Here is a 20,554-nt window from a genome sequence, read left to right on the forward strand (position 1 = left end):
CCTGGAAATAATTCCACACCACAGAACGGACTTTCTTAAGTGATCCTTCCATTATGTTATGGTTTGTCATTTTCCAACTTGGCTAATTATGTGCTGTTATCTCTCCACTCACTGAAACCCTTGAACTGGGATGCATTTATAATACTTTCAAACTATCTGGGAATTTGTAGGTGAACTATTCTGGTATTTGGGAAAGGCGGATTAACTTGGTATATGTAGCAATCACAGGTTGAAGCAGCAGGTTTCAGTAACATTTTGACATGTTTTAACACCTTGTCTAAAACAGATCAGCCTTGATTTTGAGATTGATTCTGAGTGTGGTCCAGGGTTCTGAGTGTGCTTCAGGGCTGGACTCTGAGGAGTCTTACGGAACCACGTCGGACTACCGGGACTGGTACAATGAAGTCCAGTATTTGGAGTCGGAGTCCGCAGGGTCCTACTACCCTTCCATGGACTACAATGAGGGCTACATGGATTATGAAAGGACTGAGTACAGCGACGTTAGTCTGCCGTCAGACTCTGAGTTCAACTGCGGGAAGGATCCTTCGATGGAGGTGGAGGAGGTCCTTTATGGAGACGCTCCCTTGGACAGCGACACAACGTCTGCAGACTACCATCGCGACTACCAGGGCTCTGGTACCCAAGCTTCCGTCCAAGGCGCCGCCCAGGGCACGCCGCTCTGAGGCATGCAAGATGCCTCATGTGACTTTCAGAGAGGTGTCGTCGTTGTCCGAGGAGGAAACTCCCGGAGACAGGCAAAGTAGCTGGTGCGCCTCCTGAAATGAGTGCGCAGAAGTCACCGCCCCCTAAATCGGCGAGGGGCGATCTCCCACAGGCAGGTTGGACTTCAGCCCAGCCGACGACTGGGGAACAGGCTGGGGTTCTTGCCGGCTTCCCTGGACTCTCTAGCAATCCTCGATGTAGTTTAATACGTGTCGCTGTCACTGTGTCTGTCCCCATAACATTGCCTGTGCCAATCGCTTTGTCCCCCTTTGTGTCAGTGCCTGTACCTGTCAGTGTGTCTGTTCCCGTGTCTGTCGTTGTCCTGGTACATGTCCTTCGACCCTCTGTCGTGTTCGCGCTGGACTGTATCGGGTCGCTCGGTCCTCTGGCTTCGCCATTTGGCGTTGTTTTCGGGGCTGTAGCCCGATAGGCTGGCACGTTGCTGGCAAGTCGCGCCGTTGGGGAGGGGCTCTGTCACGGTATGGCCCCTCCTCCAAAACATCTCCCCGTGTGTGTTTGTGGGTGTGTGTGTATGTTTGTCCATGTGTCCACACCCTCCCTCTGTTCCACACCTGATCCTTCTTATGTGTCATAAAAGTCTATCGTTTACGTGTTACTGTCAGTCTTTAACAATGATAGCGTGTGTGCTGTGTCTCCTGTGTTTTATGTGTTAATAACCATACACTGCAGATTAAAATTTGAGAACAACACACAATTTCCTAAATGTCAAGGTCACTGTGAAGTGCTATTTAACTTATTTAATGTTGTAATTCTTACTTTGTACTATATATAGCTAGACAAACAATTTCACTCAAAATGTCACATTTTGCATTTACTTCATGACATGCTCTAGTAAAAAGTGTTACATTTCCTTCCAAAAAGTGATTTTTTTGGTTTTAATATATTGAGGCATTTTATTTAACAAAATTCTATTTTGAACAATTTTTTTTACTGATGCATGCTTTCCAAAACAGTGAATTCTTCTTCTTTGATTTTACTTAACATATACACTTATGTATATGTAATTATTTTTTTCCAAGTCTTAACATGAAACCAAATTTTAAGATTAAATAAAAGATGTAAAATTTTAGGATTTAAAATAGCTGGCCAGTAGGTATAAGCATTTTCTATAACTAGTAAAATTGCTTTGGCCTCTGTCAAGATTTTTAGTTTTATTTATTTATTTATTTTTGAGGGAGAATGAGAGTCAGAAACATACCCACAGTGACTCCAGAAACTGTGTATGTTCCAGCTGGGTTCCCTGCATCAGGAAGGAGAGGGCACCATGTTACACAGACGTGTGAACAGTCACAGAAGTCTTGCTGTATGACCTCATCAAACTGACACTGGAAGTGCAAGATAGTTGTCTCACTTTCTTTAATCACCATGTAGACAATAAGGCAGTGAATTCAACCCAGACTGTACCTGAAGTAAATGACCATTCTGATGAGTTAGATGATCCAAATCGATTCTGCACCACACAGTAGAAAAGTCCACTTCTTCCTGTAGCTATAGTTAAATTGGTGCCATTTACAAACAGTATGACATCACTTCCTGTCTTCTTGTACCAGGAGTAATTACTGATGGGGTTGGAGTCACTGTAGCACAGCAGTGTCACCGCGTCACCAGACACACGGTCAGTAACAGACAGGACTCTGGGAGGGTCTGAGCAGGAGAGCAAGAATTGAAATAATACATTTAATGTCTTTTTATTTTGACTGTTCATGTTTGAAAGTGGTCCATCTATGGAAATATTTCAGAAAACAGTAACATTCAGTGCACAACCTGCATGAACACAATAACTTTAAAGAGTGATATTTATAAGACTATCAGTAAAATGAATAAAACAGTTGCATAGCCACAGTGTAATGCTTCATTTGCTGCTGACTGTTCATCAGCTCACTGTTCATGGACTGTGGATGTGGGACCACCTGTTCTGTGTGTATACACATCACTTAAGGACACATTCTTAACACATCTCACAATAGTGAACCTACATAACACATCCAGCAGGGTGGTGGTGGAGTTGTGCTGTCCCAGCTGGTTGTGAGCGGTGCAGTAGTAGAGTCCACTGTGCTGGGAGCTGATGTTGGAGATGCTGTAACTCTGGCCTGTTGCCAGCAGTGTGTCTGCAGCTGCTCTCTGCTTAAACCAGGAGTAGGTGAGAACAGGAGGGTTTTCCTCACTGCTGCAGGTCAGAGTCACTGAATCTCCCTCCACTCTCTCTCCAGAGGAAACCATCAATGCTCTGGTGTTTCTAGGGGCATCTGAACACAAACACACACTGTTAAAATTAAAACTAAACTCTCATACACAGTCTGGTTGAGAGATTATTATACATTCAGAAGTTATAGTTGATAACTGTGAAACTACAACAAAGAGCATCATCATCATCATGAGCTGTAGTAGTAAGTATTGATTGTAGTGATGTTTCTGGTTTAATATTAACTGACTATTAAATGCATCAAGACATCATGATTTTCATATGTAAATTCTCCACTCACACACAGGAGGAGAGAGGAGGTTCTCATGGCCTTCAGTAGCACAGCTATAACTGACTGCATCCCTGACTGCAGATACAGAGCAGGAGACAGATGTGCAGTGAGACACACGCTGTCCATTCTTGTACCAGATGTAGGTGGGGTTGTAGGGCAGAGTGCAGGTGGAGCTGCAGCTCAGTGTTACTGTCTGTCCCTCTGATCCTGGGACTGCTGGAGAGTCCACATTCACCTTCAGGCCTGTATGGGAGACTCTCATAAGTGTCTTCAGGGCTCAACACACATGGTGAACCATGTGACACTGCCAGACACAGAAGACTTATCTTACCTGTGACAGAGAGAGACACACCAGCAGAGCTGTCTGTGTGTATCATGTAGGGGGCTTTAAATCGGAGGAGATATTCTGCTGAGTCACTCTCTGTGAGATGTTTCAGGCTTAGTGTGTTCACATTAGCTCTGTGACTGAAAACCTCCACTCGGTCATCAGCATGACTCAGCTCTTTGACCTGTGGGTGGAGTCTGGCATACCAGGCAGGTTGGGGGGTGGGCTGCTGATCTGGGAAGGTGTAGTAACCGTGTATGTCCACTGATGAACCAATCAGAGCACAGATGCTCTGGGTGACGCAAGTTACACTCCAGCAGCTGTCCTTTCCATAAACACCTGTAACACATAAACTGAGTAAATCATAGCTGAACAAACAGACTACCAGTTCTTTTAAAGTCAGTTGTATATAATCAGAAGCTGGGCGACAAGACTTGTCTTGTGTCACTTGTCTTGTTCTCAGGGAAGTTGTGCCAAGTTTCCAGTGGGCCCTTTCATGAATGACCTGTTTTTAAAAAGGGCAAGTAATGTCAGTATATTTTGTGCATGTTTATACAATTACATAGCAGGTTTTATTGTGTTCCTAAGTGTCTGCATGAACACTACTTATAAGTGCAGTTACAGTATAGACCCCTCCTTTACGCCCTCATCCATGTGATGCCTCTTGCCATGTTTGATGTGTTGTTGTCCTCGGTTAACGTGTCACCGTGTGTTGTGTTTACACTCCTTTCCTCACATGTTGCCATGTCCCCCTTTATTACTCATTAGTGTGTCTCCAGCCTCACCTGTTCCTCATTTCCATCCCTGTGAATATTCTTTCTGTTTCCAGTTTTTATTTACTAAGTAATTTACTGTTTATTTACTAGGTTTTATTACCAGTTATGATTTACTATATGGATGATGATCAATGTGTAAAGGCTTTAGCATTTAAATGGTCCTCTTATTTTTACTTTTACTTTTATTCTTTTACTTCAATTTTTGCCATTAAAAGACTTTTGTGTCTTTGTTTGGTTGTTTGGTTGTTTTGAGACTCACGCCTGCATCCTGTCACAGTAAGAGTCTAATAAAAAATGTAACACTTGCTCTTTGGTCAAAATCAGGCCACCCATGAAGGAGGCCAACAGAGGTTATTATTATTATTATTATTATTATTATTATTATTATTAGTTGCATTTATATAGCACCTTTCTCAAACTCAAGGTTGCTTTACAAATATTGCTTTTTTTTTCTTTTTTTTTCCAAGAACAGCAGTGGTTGATTAAAACTTCCAACTGCCAATAATATGTATGTAAACATAAACACAGTGGACTTAAAAATTAAACGCAGTGATTTATGGAAAAACGAAAAAAATTTTTTTTTCCAAAAATACCTTAAACACTGAAAACTCTTAAATTGAAATATATCTAAAAATGCTGTAGTTGTCTTATGTCTTAGCCATATGTGACTCAGCATGAGTTCACTGTAATCTAGTAGAAGTTGCCAGTGACACAGTGTGAGTGCAGTTTAAAGTGAGGACAAGAGCAAGAGACAATGAGAACACAAACAAAACACACTGATGTAGTACTGCTGAACCAGCTAGCCAGTGCCCACAAATGTATAGAGCCCTCAACAGTGAAAGGTGCTTCCCAGCTACTTATAAACATGTAGGCAGAACCAGCAGCAAAAAACAGCAAAAACAAACAACAATCAAACAAACTTTTTATCTGATAGAAGCTGCCAGTGAGATGCGGACAGAGTGATGAGAGTTTAAAGTGAGGATCTTACAGACAGCAGGAGAGCAGAGCTCCTCATATCCTCTTACAGCACAGGAGTAGCTGCCTGCATCCTCACTACTGTCATACACATACATTCCATTAGTGTTCTGGTTATATACAGGGTGTCCATTCCTGTACCAGATGTAGGTGGGGTTGTTGGGCAGCATGCAGGTGGAGCTGCAGGTCAGTTTGATATTCCCTCTATATGTGTTTGACATCATAACCTTCAGATCTGCAAATCATTTTAAGAAAGAAGCTTTGGTGTTAATTTTATAAATAGCATATTTTTATAGTTAACTAGTCTTATGTGATTACCTGTGACAGACAGAGATACTCCAGGATCACCAGTGTATGGACCCCAAGGACCATCAGTGTGGAATCTGAACCTGTATGTGTGAGCATCACTCTCTCTCAGGTGAGTGATTGTCATACTACAGTCATTCTGGGAGCTCTGTCTATACTGCACTCTCCCCTCATACTCCTCTTCCTCTCTCACATCCACAGCTTCAACACCAACCTGCTGCACTTTAATAAACCAGAATGATTCTGTCACCGTTTGTCCTCCAGGGTATTTATAAGAGTAGGATAGATCAACATTTGAGCCTTTCAGAGCACACAAGTGTATGTCACACCCTAAAACACCTGAAACACAGATACAGTCACATTCAGGAAAAAATAAATTCTGGTAATTCATAAAACATGAATGAATATTAATAATTAATATGTTAGCTTTTAATATTAATATTTGCTTTTAAACCAAGCCAGATAAATGCAGAGGAAATCTGCATAATATTTATCCATCATGTATATATACTCACTGAACTCAATTTTAGAAACACCTGCCTATAAATATCCACCAGGACATCCCATTGTTTCAGGCAGTCTATTCCTAACAGAGCCTCTCTCTCAATATGGAGTTAGTTTACCAGTTACCTTCCTTCCTTAAAGATACTACTGATTTCCTCATTAAATGGAATGAACTTTACAACATTAGTCAAGATGATTATGTACCATGGATGTATCAAGTGTGATACTAGAATTCTTAGTATAACTCACACAAGAAATTTGACAAAAAAAAAATGTTATGTTCTGTAACAAATGTTATTTACAGATTCACGTTCTCTGGGATAACTGGTTTCCCCAAATTGTGAATATATATATATATATGAATATATATATATATATATATATATATATATATATATATATGAATATATATATATAAATATATATGAATATATATATATATATATAAATATATATGAATATATATATATATAAATATATATATATATATGAATATATATATATATGAATATATATATATATATATGAATATATATATATATATATATATATGAATATATATGAATATATATATATATATGAATATATATGAATATATATATATATATGAATATATATATATATATATATATATATATATATGAATATATATATATATATATATATTTGAATATATATATATATGAATATATATATCAATATATATATATGAATATATATATATATATGAATATATATATATGAATATATATATATATATATATATGAATATATATATATATGAATATATATATATATATATATATATATATATATATATATATATATATATATATGAATATATATATATATATATATATATATATATATATATATATATATATATGAATATATTTGAACATTATTATACGTATTCCAGTAATGTTTTTTCACAGTACGAGGAGTAAATGAGGAGTGAGTTTCCTTGCTCTTATGAACACATGGCCCCTCTAACATATCCACTGGCCCCAGCCTGGCCCCCCATTTCAAAGAGTATAGAATTGCAACTGAACCCTCCCTGTTTCTGTTTCAAAAGAGCCCCTAATCTAAAAGGCCCTTTGATTTCGGCGCAGTTACCTAAACAATCTACGTCTCTTCCTTTGAAGGAAGTTGATGGTAACTTTAAATGTTTTCATTTATTTATTGATATGAATACAATAATGAAAACTTTGTTTTATCCTCTTCCTTGAACTCTATATACATAATATAGTTAATTCACCTTTTATTACACTGTAGACACCACACCAGAGTTCTGTAAAGGCCAACTCTTGCATGCTGAAAAAGGACAGTGACTGTGTGTGTGTGAGTGGGTGTGTATTGATGTGTGTGTGTGTGTGTGTATTGATGTGTGTGTGTATTGATGTGTGTGTGTGTGCGCGTGTGTGAGTGGGTGTGTGTGTGTGTGTGTGTGGGGGGGGGGGGGTTGTTGTTTGTTTTATGTGGGATATTACCTGTAACAGTGAGAGTAACTCCAGATGAAGCAGATATCCATTCACTACTCCATGTTTTAAATCTGAAGTTATAAATTCCAGAGTCACTTACTTTCACATTGTACATTATCAGTGTACAGTCATTCCACAATGTGCTTATAGAAACTCGTCAAGGGTGTTGTGGTTCTCCATCAGATCTCTGGATATGATACCACTCTCCCTCTATGACATTAGAGGAATCAGGTGTATATTTGCAGGGGATTTTTACTTCAGATCCAATAACACAAAAGCTCTGAGAAAACTCACCCCTATAATGTGTGTGTGTGTGTGTGTGTGTTTACACTCTTATCAATATCTCTTCTCTTTAACTGAGCCTGACTGTCATGGTGTAAATGCTGATGACGCTGATGATGAAGTTGAACTTAATGAAACCCACACAAACACACATTGGCATTAGAACCACAAACAGGACTCTGCAGTTTTAAAACATACAAAGCAGTGCACTGCTGCAACATAAACAAACAGATACTGGTGATGGAGGCATGCAATTTAAAGGTGCAAGGAGGTGGATTTAGTGACAAATCTTAAATCCGTTGTGGTCTTTATGTATTTCATATTTTCTCTTTTTCCATAAAGTGATTTTTTTTACAAGACTCAATTCTCAGGTAAGTGTTAGAGAAATATAAAATGGTGGCTTAAAATGGCCATGGTGATTTGTAGAGATCCCCTTAATGCACCTTTAACTCTCACAGGCACAATCATAGAAAAATATTAATAGAGATTTGACAAAAAGGTTTACCAGCCAGTAACATGAGCAACACTGCTACTGAAATATTTCCTCCCATTACAAATATCACAGTATTTCCCTTTGGACAAAATGTATTTAAGTTTCGTTATTATTTTTAATATGTATTGTATTAATATGTAATTAATATATTCTCCAAACTAAGCTTGGTCCTCTGCTAAGACTAGAATGATGATACAGTTACAAATTTGTAAGAATATTTGTAAGAATAAGTAAGAATTGGGGTTCTTTAAGGACTGGAGTTGGGATTCATTTTAAGGTAAGGACTGGAATCAGGGTTCATTTTAAGGTCAGGACTAATATCAGGGTTCACTTTTGTACTCTCTTACAACTTTATTCAAGCAGAATCTAATGACATCTCTCTCACTTGTTGTAATTCCCTGCAGGGTTTTGTGAGATCACGCTCACATCTCTTGGCATGCGCAGTCTGTCACTCCCTTCTACCCTGTTCATCACTGGTCAGTGTGTGACCACAAGACTACTGCTGACAGGACATTATTGCAATGGCTCAGTCTCAGCACAGCAGTTACACAGCCATGATAGAGGCATGGAAATGGTATCAGAATCAGAATCAGAATTTGCCAAGTGTACATAGAATTCTCTTGGTGTTTAAATAAGATTAAGTACAATAAGATAAATAGAGAAAGAAACTTCATAAAAACAAAATATAAACTATATGTAACATATAGTTTATATATATATATATATATATATATATATATATATATATATATATATATATATATTTATTAATCTCATACATAAACTATGTCTAAACATAAAAGACAAGTGTGCGAACAGCAGCAAGTGTGTGCAGTGTGAGATAGGTACAGACGAGACGACAAGTACTGGGGTGCTGAGCTACACATATAGTGTGACCAGGTATGGTAGAGGCATTGCAGTAGCATGGCAGTGGATGTTGTGAGGTGAAGAGTGTATCAAGCACAGCGATGTTGCTGTCAATGTCCCTACTGGGCTGAGAAGATCCTGTCACTCAAATAACTGCAACAGCAGCAGCCCTGTGGTCAGTAATAGAACACTGTGGAGGAGCTGTGAGATGGTGAACCTGTGAGATGGTGAACATGTCAGATGGTGAACATTTAAGATTGCGTACCTGTGAGATGGTGAACATGTTAGATGGTGGATATTTAAGATGGTGAACATGTGAGATGAACCTGTGACATGGTGAACATGAGAGTTGGTGAACCTGTGAGATGGTGAACCTGTGAGACTGTGAACATGAGAGATGGTGAACCTGTGACATCGTGAACATGAGAGATGGTGAACCTGTGACATCGTGAACATGAGAGATGGTGAACCTATGAGATGGTGAGCATGAGACATGGTGAACCTGAGAGATGAACCTGTGAGATGGGGAACCTATGATATAGTGATCCTATGAGATGGTGAACATGTGAGATGGCGTACCAGTGAAATAGCAAGCATGTAAGATTGTGAACATGTGAGATGAACCTGTGAGATGATGATGTGTGAGATGGTAAACTTGCAAGATGCTGAACCTGCCAAACTGCATGCCTGTGCAAGTGTACTCCTAAACAATGTTTCAAGGATATTTTAATGTTGCAATTTTTAGAAGTGAAGGGAAATAAAGAAGTGCTAAATCTGCCTCAATAAAAGACACTGGATTATTCCATACCGTTACATAATTAATGACAAAATCCAGAAATCACAAGCTTTTCAAACAGCCTAATTATAAATGCAGAGTACTTGAATGTAATATCGGTTAAAACACACAAGCATACTTACAAGCTGTTGTCTGTCATGTGGTTGCATGGGAATGAAAATATCTGATCAGACCTCCTGAATTCTCAGGGGGAGGTCATTGGTTTCCTTCCTCATTATTTAAATAAACAGAAGGAAAGTTCTGTTTCATAATGATTCAGAGGAACCTATAAAAACCCAAGTAAATATAAGCCAAGCTTCTCAATACAGTTCCCAATTTTTATTCTCAATACAGGCAACAAATACAGCTTCTCAATACAGGCAACCGTCCATTAGATGCAGAGAGCATGAGCTCGACCGTGAGGGACATCCAACCTGAGATCCCCTAAACACACACACACAAACACAGAGAGAGAGAGAGAGAGAGAGAGAGAGAGAGAGAGAGAGAGAGAGCGAGAGAGAGAGAGAGAGAGAGCGAGAGAGAGAGAGAGAGAGAGAGAGAGAGAGAGAGAGGATTTGAGGTTTTTTTGATAACTTACACTTGCATATACTGACACAAACACATGCACATTCATTCACTGGTGTGTAAACAGAGAGTTTAACTAGGCTTGCATGTAAGTGTGTAAGCAGCATGTGCGCAAAACAATTTTCAGTGTGCCCGGAAGTCATTTCATTGAAACAGGAAGGCACATATTTAACATGTTCAGCATGCTCATCAATATGAGGTGAAGACAGGTCTCTAAAAAAAGTTACTGTCATGTCAGCATCTAATTCTGATTCTGATTCTGAAGTAATATCCTTGCAGTTCAATATCCTTGCAGTTTCACTTTTTGGAATTGATCTATGGATGTGGCACAGACAACATATTGGTGTACCACCACTAGAAAACACTTCATTACCTAATGAGAATTTTAAGCAAATTTTGGAATACATTCCTAGTGTATCTATCGAGAACTATTTTAGGATTTTTAATGTTCAAATGTTCCAGAGTTAACTGAATTAGAAATGATAAGATTATATGCTATGTAGCCTGCTGGTAATGACGTGGCTATGTCATACCATTAGGCTGCAGGTGAGCTTCTCAGTATCTTCCAATCAGCCTACAGTATGTGAGAAAATATTCAAAACAGATATCTTGCCATCATTTATTAGAATAACCTCCCGATATCAATAACATTCGTTCTGAATATTTACCAAAATAACGTAGCACATAATATTATTATTTCTAATATTAGCTATGTCCGGTCATTAACCCGCAATCTTAAATTGTCCATAACTGATCAGGAGTTCTTATACCATAAGGACATATAACTTATGTACAATTAAACAAATGTCAGTCCTCTCTACATCTTATTTTCATGAGCGTGTTGTACACATGCTAAATATCTGCCTTCCTGTTACAATGAAATGACTCCTGGGCGCATTGAAAATTGTTTTACGCACATGCTGCTACACACATACACGCAAGCCTAGTTAAACTCTCGGTTTGCACACCAGTGAATGAATGTGCATGCGTGTGTATATACAAGTGTAAGTTATCATGTCCAAATGTAAGTAGTAGATAATTTATGTGAAAATGTTTCATAAGTATGTGCAAGTGTTTCATAGGTATGCACAAGTAGTGTGCGTGTATGCAATTGTTTCACTGATTTCACCCTAAACGGCCTCGCATAACTTCATCCTCATCCTGGATCACTCTTAATGTAGGAGGCATGTAGAGGTCTTCTGTTATTATAACAATTAGGACATGGTGGGACAGAAGAAAGTCATACATGTATAAATACAAACACTGTGGATTTTTAAGAGGTAAAATTCCACTTTAATGTAACTGCTGTAAAAAAAAAAAAGAAAAAAAAGAAAAAGATTACCACTAGAGGGCGTGTCTGACGAAGTAACTTCTTTTCTGTGGCAGTAATCAAGTGACACCTTCAGCACTGCACTTATATACTACAGAGAAACTCTAATTTGTAATATTAATTTGCAATAAGAAAAAGACAAACAAACAATGTTGCCTTCAACATCCGTCACCAATTTTTATTTGCATGGCAAAAGTACTCCTCAATATTCAGTCTACCATTCTGTCTGTCTGTCCTTGGGAGAGTTGGTCAAATGGCATGACTCAGTAATGGCCTTCACTGGGTGGACTCTCAGTGCCAACAATCAGCACTTTTACCCAGCCATCACATGTCATCCTCCCCCCTCTCCCTCACCATCTCCATCCTCTCCAGCTCTACTTTTTGTATTCCTCTCTTTCAATCTTCTTGTTCATCTCTATTCTTCTCTCACTTTCTACTTCTCTCCTCTCTTTTCCTCTCCATCCCTCTCTAGACCTCTTTCTTTCTCTCCATTTCCCTCTCTCTCTCTCTCCCTCTCTCTGTGCACTAATTCGAAATTAGTGCACAAACTAATTGGGAAACTAAATCGATCTGCTACCTCAAATGTGCAGGCAAGGCTGACACTCCTTCTGAGATTTAGGAGAAGAGAGCTGCTCACGGGCTTCTTTAAGGCCCCACATTGCTCCCTGCCCCTAAGTGCTATGCTGGTGAGGCAGGAGGTTGTAGGGGGTTCCTCCTTCAATGCTTACTGCCTTTTGAGCAGCAGCCATCTTGGTTCCCCACAGAGCAAGCAAAGGTGGCGTACATCATCTCCCTTCTGACTGGGTGGGCTCTGGCATGGGCCACCCCGGTCTGGAAGCATCAAACTGATGTATGTTCCCTTAAGCGGACTTTCGACCATCCAGTAGCTGGAGGGGAGATGATTTCCAGTCTCCTTAATATGTGTCAGGGGGAAAGAGCGGTGGCTGATTATGCGATTGAATTCCGCACTGTGGGAGCAAGAGTGGATGGATCCCCTCAGCGCTGATGGCCACTTTCTACCAGGGTCTCAGTGAGGTAGTCCACCGTGATGCTCCGGCTTCTCTCTACGACCTGATTGATCTGGTCTTGCGTATTGACAATCGCGTGCGGCAGAAGTGCAGAACACAGGGACCAGAGATCAGTCATGGCTCTCGCGGAGCTCCATGCACCCTTAGCCTTGTTCATGTGCATGACAAGCAGGGGGAGTCCGGATGCCAGCCAATGCAGCTTGGACACACCCGCCTTTTCCGAAGTGAACGCGACACTCGGATGTGCGTCCAGTTCCATCAGCCCTTGTATGCTGCTCCATTCTGACCCTCTTCCTCATGTTCTTGCTCAGGCATGCTGCAGTAATAGCACTCATGCCCACAGGTTGTGTCAATGCGATGTCATATGCTGTTAATTAATACGTCTTTTCTACATACATTCTGATAAATTCACAGAGCCTATTCTTTCCCAACCATAATAAACAGACAATAACAATATTCAACACAATAACAGATCCATAACAGTCAAACAAAATCTACAGGACTATCAGTTTCTCAGGATTAATATTAGGAGACTGGGAGTCTGCTTGAACAAACTATGTATTCCTGAGGACTAAAAACAACAACTGCATGCAAAAAGGAATTGATATTAATCAAGCTCTATAAAAAAAAAGTGTTTATTGTGGAAGGGTCATTTCACTGCAAAAAATGGTAAATATTCATGTCTGAGTTTAGATCAGGACTCTGGGCTGGCCATTTCATTCTTTCAATGGCTTCAGTTTCAAGGAACTGCTTTACCCGTTTTGCTGTGACAGGGGGCTTTGCCTGCATGAAAATTGCTGGCTGATTGATTGATGAATGCAAGGAAGGAACCATGTGTTGTTGAAGGTTCTGGTACACACTTGCATTCACTCTGCCATGTATCCGTACGAGAGGTCCAACTCCTGCTGCCGAAAACATTCCCCAAACCATGACACTTCCTCCTCCGCTTTTCACTGACTTCTTTACACACTTTGGGTTCAGTCTTTCCCCAGTTTGTCAATGAACATGTTTCCCATCAGACCCAAATAAATTAAAATTGCTTTCATCACTAAAGTGAACTCTGGACCACTTCTCCTCTGTCCACACAACATGCTCCTCAGTAAAGGTTAGTCTAGCCTTTTGATTCTTTCTGCTAATGAGAGGTTTGGTTACTGCAGAGTGGGCTTTCAGTCCAAATGCTCTTGAACATCGAGACAGTGTATTACGATCCTTACCCTGTACAGTGGTGAACTGGCGAGCAATTCCAGCTGCAGTGTTGAACCAATTTTCTGTGGAGATTCTCCGCATTATCCTGTCCTCTCTTGCATTTGTCTTTCGTGGGCGACCAACCTTCTTGGTGGATTAATTGAGTTTGTGATGTTTTAAAGATGCAATATTCTAGAAATCACAGACTTGGAATGATCAACTTCTCTTGCTACGGCTGATAGGGTCACCCCTTTGGCCTTCATCTGGACAACCTGCTGCTGGAGAATTTCAGTCACTTTGGAACAGCTCACCATCTTGCAACGTCAGTGAAACTGGAAAGTTTGGCTGCCAGTTAAATAGGGTATGTCAGATAATTAAGGAAATTAGCACCAGGTGCCAGATTAACACCAATAACTTGCAGGTATCTGAGTGTTCTCTAAATTTGATCATTGTTCTTTTTCAATTATCTCATTTAAATTTTTATACTGTGCTTTAGAATATATACAAATCATGAAATGAGCTTAAAATATTGCTCTTTTACTCCTGTTAGGATAAATTCACATAGCAATTCAGTGACCTTGACGTTTAGGAAATTGTGTGTTCTCAAATTTTAATCTACAGTGTATGTTTATTAACACATAACACAGAGAAGACGCAACACACACGCTATCATTGTTAAAGACTGACACAGTAACACATAAACGATAGACTTTTATGACACCCAAGAAGGATCAGGTGTGGAACAGAGGGAGGGTGTGGACACATGGACAAACATACACACACGGGGAGATGTTTTGGAGGAGGGGCCATACCGTGACAGAGCCCCTCCCCAATGGCGCGTCTTGCCAGCAACGTGCCAGCCTATCAGGCTACAGCCCCGAAAACAATGCCAAATGGCGAAGCCGGAGGACCAAGCGACCCGATACAGGCCAGCGCGAACCGACAGAGGGGCAAAGGACATGTACCAGGACAACAACAGACACGGGAACAGACACACTGACAGGTACAGGCACTGACACAAAGGGGGACAAAGTGATTGGCACAGACAATGTGATGGGGACAGACACAGTGACAGGGACACGTATTAAACTACATCGAGGATTGCTAGAGAGTCCAGGGAAGCCGGCAAGAACCCCAGCCTGTTGAAGTCCAACCTACCTGTGGGAGATCGCCCCTCACCGATTTAGGGGCGGTGACTTCTGCGCACTCATTTCAGCAGGCGCACCAGCTACTTTGCCTGTCTCCAGGAGTTTCCTCCTTGGACAACGACGACACCTCTCTGAAAGTCACATGAGGCAGCTTGCATGCCTCAGAGCGGCGTGCCCTGGGTGGAGCCTTGGACGGAAGCTTGGGTACCAGAGGCCCGTCGCGCTGGTAGTCTGCAGACGTTGTGTCGCTGTCCAAGGGAGCGTCTCCATAGAGGACCTCCTGCACCTCCATCGAAGGATCATTCCCGCAGTTGAACTCAGAGTCTGACGGCAGACTAACGTCGCTGTACTCATTCCTTTCATAATCCATGTAGCCCTCGTTGTAGTCCATGGAAGGGTAGTAGGACCCTGCGGACTCCGACTCCAAATACTGGACTTCATTGTACCAGTCCCGGTAGTCCGATGTGGGTCCGTAAGACTCCTCAGAGTCCAGCCCTGAAGCACACTCAGAACCCTGGACCACACTCAGAATCAATCTCAAAATCAAGGCTGATCTGTTTTAGACAAGGTGTTAAAACATGTCAAAATGTTACTGAAGCCTGCTGCTTCAACTTGTGATTGCTACATAGGCCAAGTTAATCCTCTGATCCCAAATACCAGAATAGTTCACCTACAAATTCCCAGATAGTTTGAAAGTATTATAAATGAATCACAGTTCAAGGGTGTCAGTGAGTGGAGAGATAACAGCAAATAATAAGCCAAGTTGGAAAATGACAAACCATAACATAATGGAAGGATCACTTAAGAAAGTCCATTCTGTGGTGTGGAATTATTTCCAGGAAGAATCTCCATCAAAAATATGAAGCACCATCTGTGATAGGCTGCTTTCATATATCAGTAATACATGGTGTACGCTTCATCATGTGAGGTACATGCAGCTTGTGATTTTAGAGGGAAATAAAAACCTCACTGTACCAGCTCATCCTGGACAATCTAAACAAGGTATAATCGAACAGCTTGACACAAATCTATACCCCAAATAAATATCTATAGTACACTTATAAGACTGATTTCAAACATATTCTAGATCTAATACAAATTCTAACACATACTAAAATTGATTCCAATTGTAACAAATGTACTAATACATGTAGTGGAATAAAATTGTTCAGGCTCACTTTGTAAATTTTATCTCACTACCAAACAAACTGAGAGCTGTAGCTCTTTTTACACACAAATAATAAACTGCTGGATCATTTCTATTTGATGGCGACTGAATATAGTCACTTTCCAATATATATTCCTTACGCCTGTGTTTGTTTGTCTTTAGTTCTATAAAGTTAATTTTATTCTCCAGTAGGTTAGTGTACGTCTATAGCTAATGCTCTGATTGTGGCAGACTACAAATCAAATATAAGAGAGAGAGCGAGCGAGAGAGAGAGAGAGAGAGAGAGAGAGAGAGAGAGAGAGAGAGAGAGAGAGAGAGAGAGAGAGAAGGAGTATGTATTAAAAACTAAATTTTAGGTTAAAAAAAAAGATGCCATCCAATTGCAAGATCAAGACAACAAATACCATAACATCTAACATAACAGCCAACATAAAAAAAGAGAAAATGAGAGGTAAACAAAATTGGACCCTCAGCGGTAGACTTGCTAACAACAGATTTTAGATTGCTGACTATTCGTTTCTAAATTATAGCGGAACTGAGTTTAGTCTGGTCAGTGGGCGGGCAAGCAGCCACTTCCAAACAATGCGCTTCTTTACACAGGACAGCACAACCAATCAGAATCCACCAGCCATTAATCAAGGAACGTTCCTCTCCTCCCCCAGCAGAGGGAGCACGTCCCTTAAGGAACATCAGACTCGGGCTGCTGGTTGTCCGTTATTACCGTTACGGAAGTCTCTGCCTTCTTCTGGCCACCGAGGGCAGTCTAGCAGGTGGCCCTGACCGTTACATATTGTTTTAATCAGAATAAAAATCATTACCTTAAAGAAAGAGAACATTAGAAACAACATTTTTAAGTACAATTCTTTTATGAAAACCTTATAATTAAAAATAAAATCTAATTGTGAAGCAACCGCTAAAGATTGTGGTAGTGACAAGTCAATATTTGTTTTCTGAGTTTGCCAGCACAGACAAACTTAAAATCAATAAAGTCAGTTTGCTTCATTAATTACTCGCATACTGTTACAAAGTGTAACGGTCCTCCTCGTCAGTGTCAGTGTAGTTTGGGCCACCACGTGGTTCTTGTTTATTTACGTATTCTCATAGAATATGATGTACAGAGACATCTAAGAAATTATAATGCATTAATATATATATTTCATATATTTCTGAAGAAAGAACATGTGACTGTGTAATTTTATATAAAAAGACTGAATACTCAATGTAACAACTATATATAGAAATAAGTTGGGTTAAAAAGATACATTAACTGGAGCCTACTTTTTATTGTTTGTTTTGTTTATCACATGTGTAACCAGCAGAGAAAAAAACGTATTCAAATTTAGTAATACATGAGAAAGTATTACACAGCCACTAAATCAAATTATATGTAATTTCAACAGGCATCACTACACCAGTACACTGGGGATGAAGTACATCACTGTCACATTTCCTGTCCTGTGGACTAAAGGCTACACAGTGACGTATGAATAAATGATGCATTACCTGCAGTACACACTGGGTGGGCTACTGGCATTTCTGACAGGTTTACAGCATCACTGTATTTTTAAGCAAAATTGAGAGACTAAAAGGATGGTCACACAGTTCCAAAGAATGTGTGTTTTAACCTGCTATAAAAGATTATTTTCAGAAATATCGATTCCTGACACAATTAATTAATTCTTTGGGGTTTCTCTGTCTCTATGAATTCAACATAAACTCTGTTGTCATGAAATGCTCTGACTTCACTTGCTGTGACTCATTGTGCTGTGTTGCTTTCCAGTGTTCAGTACAGTTTCCTGAGTTCACTGTTGCCCCGCTGTGGCTGATTAAGGTCTTTATATTGCTTGTTTTACTACTTACTTCAAAAACAGTTTACAAAAGAAAATCTGGAAACAACAAACTCTGGATTTTACATTTCATTTTTATTTTATATTTAATCTCCTTTTTCTTCAAATTAAGTGGCTACAATAGAAAAAGTGGTTTCAAACTTTATTTACTCACCATAGTAAACATAACATAAAATAAAAATTCTTGTATCTTCACATAAATGTTCAATACAGCAGCTGTGTGTTTCACTGGTATGTGGTTAAGACTGGTATAAATGTCAGTCTGTATTCACACTCTTCTGTTTGATAGTGTAAGATAAGCCCACCTCTCATCTATGTGGTCGCTGAGTTCCTGTTTGATACCATTTGACCTAAATATATTCACAGCTTCTGCTATAGGAAAGTCTGGACTAATGCATGTGACTATGAGCTCTGGGCATCCATGACAACCAAAGATATAATTTATGGTCAATCTGTAGAAGAAATACCCAGAATTCCATTACCAGTCAGTCGGATCAAACTCAAACCTGACCTCAGGGACTTTGACAGGAGTGATAGATGTGGCATCTGGTGTAACAGATGATGCAGGACACAGGAGAGGCCAAGCCTGATACCAGGGCAGACTAGTACATCTTTAACTTATCAGTAAACAAACAAACAAAGCAAATGAGTAGAAAAACAAAAAGGAAAAAAGGTTTCTCACACTTAAATGAGTTTTGTGGTCTTGAGAACAGAAAAAGGAAGAGGTTATAAGCTAAAAGGGGGAGGTGTGATGAACAAACGCTCTGCTAAATGCACAACACACCTTCCGTGTCTTTGCTGTTTGACAGTAACCAAGATCACAACATCTTCCCAGTGTAGGATGGGTGAGGAGGAGCCGGACTGAGGTCACGGCCGATATACTCAGGAACACAAGAAATTAGCAGAGACCTTCATTTAAGGCTTAAATTTAGCATTTAGCCTAAAGTTATTACTTACTGGAGCTCCAAGTATCACTTCTGTGTGACCGGTGTGAACCAGTGTGTGAAACATGTCTTTCCGAACATCAGGAAATATTACTGTAGCAACAATCGTCATGTTACTGGCAGGTAAACTTTGAATATTTCCTTTATTTTTTACTTTGTTTTTTGGGCACGCATGATATTACTTTGACAATGGACAGTGGGTAGGCCAAGACCCTAAGTGTAAATTATGTGTGGGGTTTGGCACGCTGAAGCATATTTTATCAGCGTCTAAGTTTAGTTTGTCACATGTGGAGACACAATCAAGATCTTAAGAGTGTTAGAGTGTTTGATAGTAAATGTCTAGAGATTGCTGAGTGGAATTTCTAATAAAGCGATTAGGTTTGTATGAGAAGTGGAGCGTGTTGGAGAATGAGCATTGGCTTTAAATATTGGTAGATGGGGTGAAGGACGAGACTGGAAATTGTTTGTTGATGTAAATAAAAAAACTACAGGTCCCACAATGTACTGTGTTAACCTCGCTGAGGCTGGACATGGTGTGGTACTCATAAAAAAAAAATAAAAATAAAAAAAACCCGGATGCTTTAATTTTGAGAGTTTACAGTTTCATTTGAAGATGCAGTGTCTGAGGTGAGAGAACGCAGGTGGGAGGCACATATAAGACCAGTAGAGACAGGTGTTAGGGGATTTGTCACAAAGTCTGCCACATTATAACTTGTGCAGTTCGGCACAGATTTGGCAGTAGCTGTGAAGGAGTTGTCAGAAGTAGCTGAAAGGGCTAGTCAGTGGTTGTGGATAAGGAGAGCTCAGTCTGGTTGGGGTAATGCCCCATAAAGGCAGAATGGATGAGGCTGTCATGTCATGGTGTAAAGTGGTAGATCCAGATGGAACTGGTGGCATTGAGGAGGCATTGATGGTGCCAGCTTTAGTCACCAGGCAGCCCAGGGTGGATTGGTGTTAGAGAATGCTTAAAGGTAATAGCCAAGTGGAACTGGCAGCACTGAGCGTGCATTAATGGTGCCAGTGGGGCTGGGTATGGCCTTAGTCACCGGAAAGGCCATCATGGTTTTTACAGTAATATTAGCACAGTGTTTAAGAGGTGCAGTTGTGTTTATTAGTGGCACAGTGTTTAAGAGGTGTGTGTCTTTGTGAGTGGCACAGTGTTTAAGAGGTGTGTGTCTTTGTTAGTGGCACAGTGTTTAAGTGGTGCAGCTTGGTTTAAAATGAGCTTGGAGGGACACCAGATCTCACTGTTGAGCCTCCTGGAGGTGTCGTGGGCTTAATTCTCTGAAACCCCAACAAAGGGAGGTGCCTACCTGA

The 20,554-nt window shown here is 40.0% G+C and overlaps 1 protein-coding gene across 1 annotated transcript; it reads right to left on the reverse strand.

Moving 5' to 3' along the window:
* Positions 1-1,686: 1,686 nt before the first annotated feature.
* On the reverse strand, positions 1,687-19,349 carry LOC145653284 (uncharacterized). Its single transcript, XM_081706552.1, has 10 exons — positions 19,251-19,349; positions 19,078-19,154; positions 15,363-15,832; positions 5,613-5,900; positions 5,308-5,529; positions 3,550-3,882; positions 3,228-3,461; positions 2,721-2,990; positions 2,149-2,388; positions 1,687-1,984 (listed from the first exon to the last, which is right to left on the reverse strand). Exons 1-10 carry the CDS (start codon positions 19,347-19,349, stop codon positions 1,908-1,910), a joined length of 2,310 nt encoding a protein of 769 aa, XP_081562678.1. The 3' UTR covers positions 1,687-1,907.
* Positions 19,350-20,554: the final 1,205 nt, after the last annotated feature.

Source organism: Electrophorus electricus, chromosome 23 (genome assembly GCF_041902795.1).
Source record: "Electrophorus electricus isolate QZ-2024a chromosome 23, ASM4190279v1, whole genome shotgun sequence".
Taxonomy (NCBI): Eukaryota; Metazoa; Chordata; class Actinopteri; order Gymnotiformes; family Gymnotidae; genus Electrophorus; species Electrophorus electricus.

Excerpts from the sequence above, each read along its gene's own strand:
- LOC145653284 (XM_081706552.1), bottom strand. The coding sequence starts at position 19,349 with ATGACGATTGTTGCTACAGTAATATTTCCTGATGTTCGGAAAGACATG. Across the intron at positions 15,833-19,077 it reads AAACAGCAAAGACACGGAAG|ATCAGCCTTGATTTTGAGAT; the intron begins GTGTGTTGTGCA and ends TGTCTAAAACAG. Across the intron at positions 1,985-2,148 it reads AGAATGGTCATTTACTTCAG|GGAACCCAGCTGGAACATAC; the intron begins GTACAGTCTGGG and ends TTCCTGATGCAG.